A 15,682-nucleotide genomic window follows, 5' to 3' on the forward strand; every position below is an offset into this window, starting at 1 on the left:
ACTAGGCAAGCACAAACAAGATTTCAAGAGAAAAGATCTTGTGAGGAGCAGGTGAGCATGCTCTTAAAGCACATGCAGGTCTTCCATTTTCTGCATCCTCCGAGTGGGTATTATTTCAGTAATTGTTATACAAGCTAAGATACCTTTGAAAGATCTGGGAAATCCTCAAATGGACACTGTCCTGTTTGAGGCACAGCATTGGTTTTTATCATTTTTTTGGGGGGGGTGGGAGGGGGCAGTGGTGATATGAAAGAAGCACAGGACCTTTTATGCTGGTGGTTACAAGGAAGCAGAAACCCTTCCAGGAATTATAATTAGAAAAGCATCGTAGCCTGCGCTGTGTGCATTACCAGAATTATGTGAATAATGCACATAAAATGGACAAGAGGAATTATCACACAAAAACCTTCCACATCAGGGCAATCAGCCACTGGTACTTTTCTTTTGGATCCACTCTTCGACTAAGTACTTCTTTCCATTCTTCTATAACTCCTTACTCTGTTCTCTCTCAGGCTGTTCTTTTTCCTTGCTCTCCTTAATTTACCACTGTTATACTAAGAAACCGTGTGTACTATTTAGAATGCCTACCTCCTTCCCCTACACCCCAACCTCATCACAACTGCCCATGTGCCCATAATCACCCACCCACTGCTCCTTTTCTCTATTCCTCATCAGTACTACACCAACCCACTCAGACCTCTGAAGTCTACAAATGCTTAGAAATAGAGAACAAACAATAGTAAATGCTTCCATTCTACGACGGAGTGGTAATGTTTCTAGGATGCTACAGATATGAAAAAAACTCTGGCAATTTTATTCAGGACCACAAGAATATTGGCTTTGGAAAGAGAACCCTGTTTGCCTTCTCTATCAGTGATGCATCTGAAGTAAAGTGAGATTGTCACTGTATAAAAGAGGGGGGAACACTCAAGCAAACTTACCAAACCCAAGCAACCTTCATCCACTGTCTTTTAGAGGTCATCCCAGATCTTATATAGTCTTAATTCTTAACAGAATCCAGACTGATAAAGGAGAAAATAGTTTAAAACTGTAAAGATGACTTTGGAGTTGAAGCCATGGTCATCTTGAGTTTACTTGGCCAAGTTGTCGCACAATCGGCAAATAACTATTGTTATCGGTAGGGTTCAGCTGTACTTTTCTTTGTTGAATGAAGATGTAATGGTGGTCTTTTTCAAAGTATGTGGACTGATTCTTCAGCAGAGAAGCATTCAAAATGACAAAATGACACCAAGTAAGTGCAGAGCATTTAGAAATATTTTGCAACAGCGAACTAGTGTGAGCTCTTTGACCGAGATGAGATCTATATGCTCCGGGAAATATTTAAGAGCTTGCAGGTACGTGGACACTTCTTTTGCTTCAAAATCGAGGTAACCGTGATACATTGTTTACCAAATAATTTATATTCTAGAAAAGGTCACCAGCTCACTACTCAATTACCAGGTGCTTACAGCTTTAAATACTCAAGCTATCTGGGATAATACAATAGATTCATAACTTAACAAAATTCGTGCTCCGAGAGAATCTGAGTATGCAGAAATCCTGCAACGAGTATCATCTATGGCAACAACCACTGTGTCTGCATGGTGCTGAAGCCATAGTCCCAAATCTTCTCTCAAAACAGGCCCACCTGCATCAGAAAAACGAACGCAGTCATCAGCAACTCGACATCTGAGCAAACTAAAGTAGGGTGCCCTCTGGTGGATCAAACTGTTTCTAATCCGAATACTCTCTTCAAAAACATTGGGGTTTACCCATCGTGCCTTCTGCTTTGCATGAATTATTGGTTCCCCTTAGGCTTCCAAGTAGCAATGTTTTACCCATGCTGAATAGCTTGCTCTTGTATGACCCAAGATGCACTCTTTTACAAGGTTATTAACAGTTTTTACTATATTCCATGGGGAATTTGAAGCTATCTTACTTATCCAAGCCACTTAGCATGGTAAATGCTTACGTTGCTTTTTGGCTTTGTGAGGATGATACAGTGGTAATCCATTGCTTAATGTCTAAGTGACTATAGACAGCTCAGCAGGATAAACTGGAGTGGTACAGTGGATTGATTTGTTTCACTTGCAATTATTTTTTACTAAAATGGAAGTATATGTTTCAACCTTTCTTCTGGTTTGGATAATGTGTGTGTATCCTTATTCTTCCCAGCAGTTTTGTTTCACCAGATGAAATCAGCCATCTTATAACTGTGATATTTGTGCATAACGACGTATGCTCAGCAGATAATCATGTATAATATATAGAAACCCTGGAAGGAGTATTCGTTTATTTGGATTTCCTAAAATTCGACTTTGAAGAATGCTATGATCATTCCTCCATTTTGAAACAAGCATGTATTTTTCCATCAGTTTGATTTGGCAACTAAGATAAATCAAGATGAGACTACTCTGCCAACAAGAATGGAATCCCAGACCCTCAGTAAATCAGTAAGCCTTTCTCTTGTATCTACACAAAGACAAGAAGGCCTCATAAGCAGCCGCTGATGGAAAGTGTAACACAGAAAAAGACTGCTCTTGTTGGGGAGTGGTTCTGGGCAAGGTCAGCCATCACATCTTTACTCAGTGCGACAGTTTTGGTGTTAAAGAATAAAGTCCAATTTCAACTCCGGGTTTGGTGTCCAAAGCAGACAGTCTGGGGTTTATTGGCAGTCCACAGAAGTGCACGGAAATAGCACCAAATGTGTTCCAGTGCACACACTTACAATGAAATGTGTATTTCTACACTTCCCACGATAGCATCTTACTAAAGCCAAGTACTGGACATGATTGACTGGTTTAATACAATAGTTCAAAGTGCAAATCAACAACCATTCACTGTCCCGGCGTTCTATGGCGTTCTAGTCGATTCACAATCCGTGAGATTGGGCAAAGTCACTTTTTCCCAGGTTTATGATCAGCAGCAGAAGAGGAAGTTGGGCATAAAAATGCATAACAGTGTTAGTTATTATGTGCATGCTGTCATACAATGTGAATTATGTGTGTGTGTTTCTAGTGCTGTTGTTCTAAGTTATTCTCTAGCATCACTCAATACAGTAAATCAGTAACAGAGCTGCATTGTTGGCTCCTGTTCCTGCCGGGAAACTTCTTCCTTCATGAAGAAGGGTGTAGTTTCTTGACCTCACCTGAAGTAAAGTTTAGCTTCACCCAACCCCTATTGCCTACAGGCAGATACACCACCCAAGTGGACTGGACATCAGACTGCAGGAAATAGGCATCTCTGCTGTCCTGGGTAGCAGTGGAGAGAAAACAGTTGTAGTGTGACAGCTATCCTTCTCATTATGCTTTAGAGGTGTAAGATATTACTCTGCATGGAATGGGATGTTTGCTGTTAGAGACTCACTTTGGGGGAATGGTAAGTTCCTAACATGCATCAAGCTGGCAGCCCTCAACAGTCCCAGAAACATTCTTGAAGGGCCCAAATCTAATTCCTTTTTAAAAAAAATATCTCCCATATTTGCACTTTATAAAGCCAGAGATGTCATTGAAACATTTTTTAACACGTTTGGTATTGCAACTTCGCAAATCAGAGCTGCGGGGTTGTAACCCTGCTCATTGACTAAAAAGGGAGGAGTGTTAATGTGTCTGTTATAGCTGAGAGGAAGCTTTACATTGTAGTTTGTTGCCTCTTGTGAAACATGCCCTCTGTGGAACCTGCATCCTCTAGCAATGTGCGGCTTGCCAAGTAGTGTGATCTAGTTTGTATACAATTTGAGTAGACTAGTCATTTGAAGCAGACCCATTTACAAAAGCAGATTTCTTTGGCGTTACTGTAATCCCATTAACCACTTAGGTTAGCAAGAGAATAAAATAATAAGATAACTATTACACTGTGGAACTACCTGCCACAAATTGCTAAATATGGTCCACTCTGCAAAAATTCTGCTTTTTGTAAAAGAAGACTATAAAATTGAAATTGTCAAAATACTGAGCCAGCATAAGTATATCCCTGCAAAGACCTACCTTTATTTAATGCCTACATCCAGAAAAAAAATCACTTCCCACCCATTTGTTCACAATTCTAATTTTACTCCTAGCATAGCTGGTCCAAGTGCTGGACATTAGGTGGAGGTCAGCTTGTCTGCAGGGTGTTAGTTGTTTAAACTCGATATTCTGTCAATTTTTCCATGGGCATTTGCGCAGGTGTGGACAACTAATCTTTAGAAGAGACTACTTGTGAGAAAATGAATTGAGCAAAAAAGTAAATTTTTGTTCTGAGGCGAAAGCTGGTATTGATCTAGTTTGGTAAGGTACATTAACAGCACCCTTTCCACATCTTTCTTTTATTGCTAGAGACATATGCTTGCACATGTGGTGGATAAACTCACCTGATGGCAACAGGCCCTTTGGTCACCGGTTTTAGCTTGGACCTCCATTCTGCTGGTGCCTCTGTTGCATTTGCATTGGTGCTCAAAGGGCCTACTGAGAAAGAAGCAGCATTTTTTAATAAACAAGCAAAATAGTTGGACAAAATATGCTACTAATCAACTACAAGGAAAACCAGCAAAAACATATTGTAATCACAAGTATGTTGAAATTAACACGCATGCCAATAATGCCAGAACCCACCCCATGTAGAGCTATGAAACAATATCAAACTTCAGACCTCATGTTTGTAGACACATGTGTGTAATTGTGAAACGTGGCTCCTACATTGGAGGTTTCATAAATATGTACATCATCATTTACGCTCAGACCCTAAGGTCCCAGAACCACTACATTCAGGCATTTTTTCTTTTTTTTTTTAGTCAAGAGGACAAATAATTGGCCGTTGGAGAATCCTACTCACTATGCACCCCATTTCCTTTCTCCAGCAGTGATATGCAACATCCTCAGGCCTGTGTAAGAAACCTCTTTATAGCTATTTGCTTTCAGGGTCCTTTGTTATAAGGTCCAGACACCTCTCCAACTTCCTTCCCTGCTCCGAAGCTCATGAATATTGTTTCAGAATGAGTCATCCAAGTTATGAGCTCACACAGACCTACCACCGAAAAGAACACTATCAATTCACTCACATTTACTTAGCACATGGAGTACCAGGTAAAAAGTGGATTAGCTTTTATTTTTTTCTAAGATAATATGTTAAGATCTTTGAGGTGCATATCAATTTTGAGATAATAGCGGATTCCAATTGTTTGCCAACTCAAAAGAGCCTTTTATTGTCGCCCTGAGGAATCTCCTGGACGTTCGTGCACTGCACATACACAGAAAGATGCCTCCTATACCTCAGGCATTGTGGGCTTCTCCTTAACATGCGAGATCTACGTCTATGTAGAATATGAGAAGGCACCAGCATTGTATGCAGGTGGAGTAGGGCGTCTGTAACTCTGAATAAAGGAAGCTCCGCAAAAGGAACTGCACTCAGCTTCTTCACATGCAAATTACAACTGCCCCTCAAGAATACAACATTTTTGTGAAGAGGAGGGCTTGTCGACTTCTGCAGCAAGGAAGGGTGAAGCACCAGAACCTTTGGCCCATTTCGTGGACTTGTGAGACTCACCATTGGAGCTCTGGTCACAAGGTACTCTTGAGTTGTTGTATTTTCAGAGAGAAGGATTGATGAAGAGGTTTGAGACAACTGAAAAGTAATTTTCCGATAGTTCACAGGAGCAATTGTGTATTCCGGTGGCATGTTACAGAAAACATGGTGTTCTGAAGTGACATCCAGAGACAGCATGAAGAAACAGGTCACAGTTCTTTTTCAAGCAGGGTACTTTATTCAAGAAGGTACAGGGGTACCGCTAACCCACCGGTAGAAGAAGTTTTGTATATACATACTGCTCGCTGCTCAACACAAAGCTCTGCCCTCTAGGCCCCACAGATAGTGCCAATCAGAGTGTCAAGAGAGTAGGCAATATGGCAGTGTTTTAAGTACAATTAATTCTGTTCTCCATTTTAAACTATTCTACATCTATTAGCCAGTGGCCTGTGAACAAGTGTTCAGTCTTCTTCAAGCAATGTGATTTCAATTACAGGAATTCCTAAATAGTCATGTTTTCTACAAATTCTCGCAAATAGCTACACTTGTGAAGGCAATAGTAAATCTACATTACTTTACTTCTTTATAACCCATCGATCCACAATATGTCACTCCCATTCAGGACCATAAACCAGATAAAAAGCCCCAAGATGGAGACCATTGAGTCTATTCATAAAGGCATTCTTAAGTATGTAAATTAGTACTCCAGTAGTACAACTTTTTGTACTCTTATATGCCTTTATGAATTGGCCCAAAATATCTAAAATGTTAAAAGTTAAAGAATATTTATGTGGAGTTGGTACAAACAGAAAGGAATGTGCCAGCCTTGCTTTTTTACTAACAGGGGCTTCGTGGTATTGAGCCTTATTTACGAAAGTATATAAGAGTTAGTAAAAGAGTACCCTTTCGGTACTGCTTGCCCTTGTGAGTAAGCCCAATTTAGCTTATACCTGGGTATAACAAAGGTTATCCTATTACACTGTTAGGCAACAGTGATATATGTTTGCTTTAGGTGGAAGAAAGGCAGAGCACCAAAGTGAGACAACCATATTAAATCTGTGATAGAAAAATAATATCTACCTACGCCAGGTTAGTATGTTTCTAACTCACAAGCAAACAAGATTTGGGGAAGAGAAGAAATCTGCCAAGGAATGCCCTAGACTTGTATCTGCAAATACAATGCAGCATTCTTCCCTGTTGGCTGCCTGCCTCTGCGTGCGCTCCAGAATTATTAATAAATGAAACTGTGTCAAAGGCTGAAAATCCATACAGGTTTCTACTTTAGATTTTTGTTGTTTCCCTTGACACAGTCAAAACCATAAGTGACCAATAAATGCAATTATGAGATTAGGAAGGTCCTGTTTTTGCTCCCATAAACCATAATTTGGGACTCCTGAAGAGAACCTGATGTTATTTTGTTACATTACTTTTCTGATAACTCATTAAATTACTCAACAGTAAATCAAGATTTGCCTTTTCAGAGTCGCACAATCCACCAGATTATTGGCAAATGGAGACGGAATGTGTGGTAGGGTGATACACCAAGGGGTATCTCTATGAAGGGGTGGGACGGATTGGAACTGAACACTGAATACAGAAGTATGCAATAGTTGAAAAAAACATAGTACATGCTTGGATTCACTTGGTTCTCTGGGTACTTAAGATTTAGCAACTTACAAGCTATTGACAGGGTGAATGCTCTGCAGGACATGTGGTAACAGGACACAGCTCTACACATATTTTTTCAATCTTACCCACACTATTTCCATCTCACACTCTAATAAATCTGCCGGGTTTGACAAGGTTCTTGAATTGCTGAACACATACTGAAGTCTGAGGCAATAAAAGCAAAGCCATTGGTTGGACAGCAGGACTGATATTAGCCAACTGATGGTTCTTGGGTTCCCCTTCAGGAAAATGATTTTTTCAGTGCTCTTACTCTCACTCATCAGTCCAGTCTTTGATAACATTGTAGAGTTGCACACCATCAGTCCCCTAGAAGTCTTCAGCCTGCGTCAGGGCTGCTTGTTGCAGCGCCCGAGGTCTCACCGCCTTAGGAGTGGTGACCACTCCTTTTCACTTCTCTCAGCAAAGAACAGAATCAGCTCCTGTGATCACTTTGAGCCATTTCTCCAAACTCAACATTGAGAAAGGCCCTAAAAACACCTTTTTTCATGTCATTAGTGAGGCGGCTTGTGGAAGTGCCTTTGCAGGTCTCACGCTGGGAGACACTATGGAGTGGCCTTGTGCTTTAGAAATCTTTCATTCATCAAGACAGCAACATGATTGTGAGGCGAGGGCACTGCGATAGGCTCAACCTACTCTTGCAATCAGGACAGCTGGATGAAGGACAAGGGTTGCAACACTTTGATCTTTAGACTTTGCAAAAGCCATGCTGGCATTTTTCTTAATTAGAGCAGGTTTTACAACAGTAACTATGTCCTTGGTTGATAACTGAAGTATTTTCTGTTGAACTCACCTTGCTATTTACAGGCATGTTTCTGAGTGAAGAGCTCTGGTCTTTCTGCTGGCCCCATGATGTTAGGGAACAAAAATTAACAGTGTGGACTTCAAGGCAGTCGGCAGTCACCACACAACATCACTATTCCATGTCTGTCTCCAGTCTTAAAATGAGGTGGTCCATAGACTTCAGGAGCCCTATCACACAGGACACACTGTCCCACTCTGCCACGCCATCACCTGGGCGCAGACCAAAACCATTCGCCTTATCGCAGCAAATGTGCTATTCACAGTGCAGGAGCAAACTCTTCTCTGTACTCCACAGGGAATTAGTAAAAGGTAGCCTAACTGAAGCACCCTGTCTGCCTTTCAGTGAAGGCAGGTACTGGGCCTTGATTTCAAAGTGGAACAGTGATTTCCCATTAGGCATGTGCTCAATCTAACTGCACCTGCCTTCAGGGGATTTCTGAGAGGTGTCCCTGTGGCCATATTACCCTTCGTACTCTTCGGGAGGGAAACGGGCTGGGCTCCACTTCATACAGGGACACTATCAGTCCATCTTCCAATGGCTTCTTTGCCCTTGCGCCCACGTCTGCAATACAGCGAAGATGAAAATGCAAAAGGGTTCACTCGTGAATGGGGCATGCAAACTAGGGTGCTCATTGTTGCTATCGCACTGGTGCAAGATGTGTGCCAGCACAATCCATATGATAGAGCGACTGCACAAACATCTGCTGGCCTTCCTGTAATACAGAAATTCCCCGGTAGTGCAAAGCGCAGGTATAAATACCCGTTGTGGCCCCTGCATACTCTGTATAATGCAGGTCTATGTCTTTTTAAACTAGACATTTATACATTTTAATTCAAACTACTGAAAAACTGCTGAACGGATAAATACCAAATTCAGAAAATCAAATTGGGCTCTGTGTTTGTGCCAAATCTGGTATTATTATTTTGTCCATCAGTATTTTTGGACCTTCATCCCAAAACCGGGGATGAAATTATGTTTTAGGACCCCCCACGGTAACTTAAATCAATGTGCACAAAACTTTCAAAGACTGAACAGAAGCAAAATATGTCTTAATTTTGTGAATATATATATGTGTGTATATATATATATATATATATATATATATATATATATATATATATATATATATATATATACACACACACACACACACACACACACACACAAAAATATATATGAGCCAGTAAGAAGCTCTACTACCGTACTATGTGCTGAAGCTCATCATAAAGAAGGGTTCTGACAGGAGACCAGGACGAGTACAACAACTTCTCTAGTCAACAGTCATGCAGTCATCCAAACCGAATAGGGCAGGTTGTTTGTCACGCAAAAGTAAAAAACCGGATCAGGGATTCCAACACGGTTGTCCCATTGACGAACTGCTGCAGCTCAGATCACAGGTCTTGCTAATCATTGAATTTATGCATGTGCAGGACTATAGAGTGAACTGAGCTAGGGAACAGCAGAGCAGTGCCCGGAGCAGTTAGCAGGACATAGGCACTATGCTGATAAGTGGGGAGGGAATGACTAGGCGTTGTTAGCAGTAAAAGCAGAGGGGGGCAGGATGGTTCAATTCATGCTTACACCAGAGGCCACTGGAGTTGGGAGGAGCCGTAATAGGCAGATCAAATTTGACCCTGCTCGCTGTCCCGTCTCAAATTGAGAGAACATGTTAGTTACTTGTCGTATTACAGATAAATGACGTTTTTGTGACATAGTCCAAGTGTCCTGATAAAACTTCAAAAGTTATAAAATGCCAGACAGGATTTCAATGAGAAAGTGGCATATCCTGTGACTTCGTGCCCACTTTTTATTACACCTTTAATTGTACGTTTATATGTGACGTACACTTTCGTATGTAGTCACAAACATCAGAAGCCTAGCCAACTGGCAACACCGCACAAGGAGCTGCTTGAAGTTAATTCACTTACATATTTAATCAACTTTTTTTGGCCGCTAGTTTAGTAGGACTCCAAAAGGAAAGTGCAGCCACTCGAAAAGGTATCAATATTCTCTCTTCTGCAACCAAACTTATGCTGCATACGTTCACAAGGCTATCTACAGTCAGCAAGCTCAGAGGTGACTGACCAATGCATGGTGGCCAAACGCCACCAAAGGTCAATCTCTGTGAAGCATAAACATTCCCAAAAGAAAGTAAACCGAAGACAAGAACCCAACACTTCCCTTGCATGGCCCCATCACATTCCCCTAATTCATAGAAAGCTGGCCTAGGAAAAGAATCTTCAAAATGTGTTTCACTTCTTAATACAGGTACATCTTGTGATGGGGCAAGTCTTAGCTATGTGCTGTTGTACTCTTGCAACTGGCAGGAGACTCCTTCTGCTTTATGAGTGGACACAAGAATTCTCCTGTTAGGTGTGTGAAGACTTGGATCACCTAACTGGCCAGGTCCCGCTCTGCAAACTATGCAGATAAATACATTCTCTATATCCATTGACTGTGGTATGCTCTTCAGAAAGCCATTTGCATGAAAGCCCTTGACAGTACTATTTAGAAATTATTTTGAGTAACAAGTGTATTTTGATCACTTTTGATAGGATTGTTTTACGGGATGAAGTTCGCTAAAACAGGTTTTTGATGATCCTTTTGAAAATTTACAAAAAATCCCTCTGCTGAGTAAAGTAGGAAAGCAGGATTTAGATCAAATCATTCTCTAGACTGATGTGCTCAAGTTTACTAGTTGAGCAAGGATTACATTCAATAGTAGTTCCCTTCTTTAATATGTTTAGGTATACCGCTGCATGACACTTCAGAGGCTTAGGAGTCATCTAGAGGTTAGAGCACTGAACACTTGCACAAAACATCAAAAGTGGTAAATGGAATTAGAAAATGGATCTTAAGGTCCACCACAAGGGAAGAGGATATAGAGAATACCACATTAGGACACCATATTTTTTCAAGCATTTGAGATAATTCCTAAAGGGAGTGCGAGAGTCTTTTTGGGAGACGTAGAGAAAAGGTTAGACCGTAAAGGGAAATAAATTGCTATCGCTTGTGAGATGTCAAGTGAAACATTATGGACAGCTGTGGATGCTGATGAGACATGAATAATAGTGGTTGGAATTAATGGGAAAGCATGAGAACAGTGTAAGGTGACTGGTGCTAAAAGAAGACAGTGAACTGTTAATTAGATCACTTTTGGATGTTTATCCTTAAATTCTACAAAGACTTAGTACATGTAAAAGATAAACCTTCACAAGCCTATTAAAAGAAGTTCTGCACTAGAGAGAAGATGCAGCTTTGAGCTTTTTTCTTATTACAAAACATTACCTTGGGATATATTTGATAAATTTGATCGTTCGAAAAATGTAATGTAGTGTATTTACACATCAGCTTGTGCCAGAGCACACAAACAAAATCCATCCCTAATGGTGACTTCACACCAACCACCTTTCTGAACAGGCAACTAGAGCCCTACTGGCTCCAAGATCACAACTAAACAAACTCTGCATTTACACCATCCTTCATCAAATGCAGCAACCACGTGCCCAATTCTGAGGATGTTCTGGATTCAACTAACCCTTTCAAATCTATTTTTGGCAATGCAAGAGCATAATCACAAAGGTGTCTTTGTGCACAAAGTAGCAACAATGTGATGTACTAATAAAAAGACAGTCACTGAGCTTATAAATGGAATGTGGACTGTACCTTGAGTTAGATATTAACTTGCACGAGGCAACAGAAACATCATATATGAAACATGAAATAAGGGGAGGCTGACCTGTTGAAGATGGTGTCTCTGTTTTCTGGCTGGTTCCCGTGCTGAATAGGTCTGTTCCAGTCAATGTAGGGCTCTTTGCAGCACTCTTTGTGGAAACCCCGCCTCCTGGAAGAGTTGTCAAACCTGGAGTTGATGGACTAAGTGGTGCTGCTGGCCTTGTATGTTCCTCTTTTGTTTTGCGGTTTGGTTTCGGAGACTCTTTTTTGGAACTGGTGATGTGTGGATGGAAATCTTCGGGGGAAAGCCTGCATTAAAACACAGCACAAGCACGGGCAAGTTAAATGGTTCTTTCCAGATCCAGGTTACTCATCACCATTGTCCAGCCAACCATGTGGGCCCTTTTTTATTAGTATGAGTGGACCTATCAGCAACATATAGACTTATTAGCAGGTTAAAATCTAAAACAAATCAGCCAAAAGGAAGAAACAAAGCAACAGAGAGACAGAACAACTCTGCAAATACAAGTTTCCATGGACCTCAAGCTTATCTCACGTATTCTACAATCGAAATAAACAAACAGTTTCCTACCTGCTGGAGAGCTGGGTGCTAGTGGTAGTAGCTCCTCCCCCTGTGATGACTGATGACGAGGAAGAACCAGGAAGCGCCTTTAGAAGGTGACTCCGTGCCTTGTCTTTTTCACTCTTTCCTACAGTGGACTTGGCAGTAGTTTCACCAGATGTCACTTTCCCCGATACCCCATGATGCGTGTCCTTGAGCGGACCCTTTCCAGCTGGAGGCTCAACACTTGTTGCCCCAGCAACAACCACTGCAGACTGGAAAAACTTTTCACGCGCTTCCTGGGTTTTGGCAGCTGATGTGGTCCAGGGTCTGGAAGGCTGGTTATTCTCAGTTTGGACCACAATAGTAACAGCAGGAGACTTTCCCCAAGAAGGAGTACTGGAGGTATTAGTACTATTACTACAGGCCGGTGTTATGTTTTTATTATTGATAGTGACTGTAGCTCTGTAACTGTTGCCAGGAGTAGTTCCATCATTTTCCGGGACATTTGTATTCCTACTACTGGATCCAGTGGTTGTACTAGTGACAGGAGGAATACTGGACATGCTGGAGGAAACAGTGTCCTTTTTGGGGGGGACAGTTGCCGCAGTACTACTGAAAGGAACACCAAACCCTCTAAAAGGAGCACTGTCTTTAGTGCTCGGATAAGTTACAGTGCTACTGCTCGTAGGGCCAGGGCTGAGAGTGCTGGAGGGAGAGACATGTTTACTGCTTAAGCCAGTAGTGTTTGTGCTGCTTGCTGGAGTAGTAGTCCTGTTGGAGACTGTAGTGGTGGTGCTGCTGCTGCTAGATGGCCTAGGAGGCTTACTGCTGAAAACAGTAGTGGTACTGCTGATAGAGGGTGTAGTAGACTTACTGCTGAAGACTGTAGTGTTGCTGTTGGCAGGTGGAATAGTAGGCTTGCTGTTGAAGACTGTAGGGGAGCTGTTGCTAGATGGAGTATTAGACTTACTGCTGAAGATAGTAGTACTGCTGGTGCTTGCTGGAGCACCAGACTTACTGCTGAACACAGTAGTGGTGCTGCTGTTAGAAGGAGCAGTAGTCTTAGGCTTACTGCTGAAGACTGTAGTGATGCCATCGCTGGATGGAGCAGTAGACTTATTGCTAAAGATGGTAGCAGTGCTGCTATTAGGAGTAGTAGACTTACTGCTGAACACAGTAGTGGTGCTGCTGTCAGAGAGAGTAGTAGACTTATGGCTAAAGACATTAGTTGCACCGGTGCTGATGGTTGTAGTCCTGTAACTGCTAGCAGGGGGCATGTCCTTACTGCTGGGAGCAACACTACTGAAACTGTTTGAGGGAGTAGTGTTGTAGGGTGCAGTGCTATTAAAAGCCAGTTTGCAGTTTGTGCTAGTCGTAGTGTTAGTGATAGGAAGAACACTGTTTTTACCACTGTGGGCAGACGGAGTACTACTGTAAGGTGTTTTGCTTGCACTGTCAGGTGTTTTGCTTGCACTGCTGCTTACAGCGCTTTTGTAGTTAATGACAGGCGGAGTACTAGTAGTGTTCGATGAGGTAGTAATATTGCTGTTGAAAGGTGTGGCACTTCTGTTACCAAGGTGGGTAACAGTGTTGCTGCTTTTGGGGGTGCTACTGTGAAGGCTAAAAGGAGTAGGTGCTTTATTGCTGTTGGCACTGGTTGTCATAGTTAAGGCTGGAACAGAGCTACTGCTATAGCCAGTGGGTGATGAGATGCTGTAACTGCTCGTGGGAGATTGGACCTTTGGTTGTTGGCCAATTCTCTGCGAGTCCTCTAGCAGCTTTTGTGGTTCATGTGGACTAGTGCGAAATCCAGAGTTTGGTGAACCTGTATCAACCGAACCCAACCTGTTTGGCTGATTCGATATTGAAAGCCCTAGTCCGGACTTGTATTGGTTGGTTACATTTATGGCATTCCCATTGGTGGTGCTCCCAAGGCCTGTGGTGTTGTTATTTTGGTGGTTGATGCAGAGAAAAGTTCCAGGTTCAGGCCCAGATTTGTAGGTTCCAGCGTGCAGAGTTCCTGTGCACTGTTTACACCTACAAATAATTAGTAGCAAATTGAGAACAGACAGCACAATGCTAGTCACAATGAAAACAAACTGCGAATAGGTTACTATGTACACTTTTCGAACGCAAGAGTTCATATAACGCCCCTTACCATAAATACAAGAATGGACATCATAATATCAGTGCACTATAATCAAACAAAACTACTATGAAACCCTCAAGGAACAGAACTAAACACTGTATGATGGATGATTGTAAGGCACATATTAAGGACATTAAAGTTCTTACAATCAATTGAGTTATAATTTAAGCAGATTCACCCTGGACATTTTTGAAATGGCAATATTAGTAATTATTTTGGAGAGAGGCGAATGGAAAGTTTCTCATTTTGTTAAAAAAAACAGGGGTTAAACTATGATGCAACAATATTATCCTTTGCTCATGTCCCCCTCCCAAGGATTATGTATGTTGTTATATTTCCTTTCCTTGTTTTCCATTTGTTGCTAGAAGTACAATGCACATACACCTCTCCCTTTGTACTCTTTTTCAGTGCAAACCATTCTTCCAGCCTGAATTTCTCCTGACAACAGGAGCTTCTAGTTTCCAGCAAAATACATTGTCTCTAGATGTAACAGCACCTAACACTCCAGGCGCCTGCGAAAAGCAGCCCCTTTGGTCTGCCAGTGTTGCCCTTGGGTTTAAATGTTGGCTTACCTGAAGCAGTTCCTGTGGTAGAGCTTTCCATCCACCAGGTGCCGCTGCACCAGGTGAACATGCTTGCTACAAATCGCGCAGTTACTGCTAACAGTGCCATTGTGGATGCTTTTGTCAGAAAGATCTCTGGTCTACAAATTAAAACAAAAATAATGTAATGATTTACTTTTACAAAGGTGTAGTATTCTTTTTAATCAGACATAATACTAGATACAGCCTCTATTAACTGGTCAGCAGATTTCCATGATAAAGTTGTGCAAGCTTCAACAGAGTGCTTAATTTCACAATAAGGGCCAGTACTTGTTTCTTCAGAAGCTGAGTAAGGATGGATGTAGGCTGAGATGGCAGGTCTCAACTTCTTAAATTTTTGATCACGGCAGCAGATTTAACAACATTCTGACCAGAACCCCCCCCGACAGCTTCATACACCTTACTTACTGTCAGCAGTTTGCTGACTGTCAGCCTGAGTGGAATGCAGCATGCACACAGCCCAAGAGCGAGAACCACTGTCCTTTACGTCCACTGTTTCTGGAAATAGGAGGGCTGTCAGTACACTGGATGACAAAGCGTCACCATATTGACGGTCTTTCTATTCCTACTGATATTTGGGGAAATAAAAGAAGGGTGCAGACAGCAAGAGAGGTGACAGACTGTACTAAGTACTGGTAGTGCACACTGGCAACCCCTGGCACAAATTAAGTAGTCCTTCCAACCCTGGAGTGGGCTTA

The 15,682-nt window shown here is 41.8% G+C and overlaps 1 protein-coding gene across 4 annotated transcripts in view; it reads right to left on the minus strand.

The window, feature by feature from the left end:
• MICALL2 (MICAL like 2) overlaps window positions 1-15,682 on the minus strand; it is a 162,676-nt gene that overhangs the window by 53,914 nt on the left and 93,080 nt on the right. For 2 of the 4 annotated variants that reach the window (XM_069209900.1, XM_069209902.1), the window contains exons 5-8: window positions 14,955-15,085; window positions 12,261-14,270; window positions 11,733-11,977; window positions 4,352-4,445 (exon numbers count right to left, since the gene is read on the minus strand). In XM_069209900.1, coding sequence (XP_069066001.1) covers window positions 4,352-4,445; window positions 11,733-11,977; window positions 12,261-14,270; window positions 14,955-15,085 — 2,480 coding nt within the window. The remainder of the gene's footprint in view (window positions 1-4,351; window positions 4,446-11,732; window positions 11,978-12,260; window positions 14,271-14,954; window positions 15,086-15,682) is intronic. The other 2 variants (XM_069209903.1, XM_069209901.1) reach the window with 1 other exon arrangement.

The sequence above is a fragment of the Pleurodeles waltl genome, chromosome 10 (assembly GCF_031143425.1).
Source record: "Pleurodeles waltl isolate 20211129_DDA chromosome 10, aPleWal1.hap1.20221129, whole genome shotgun sequence".
Taxonomy (NCBI): Eukaryota; Metazoa; Chordata; class Amphibia; order Caudata; family Salamandridae; genus Pleurodeles; species Pleurodeles waltl.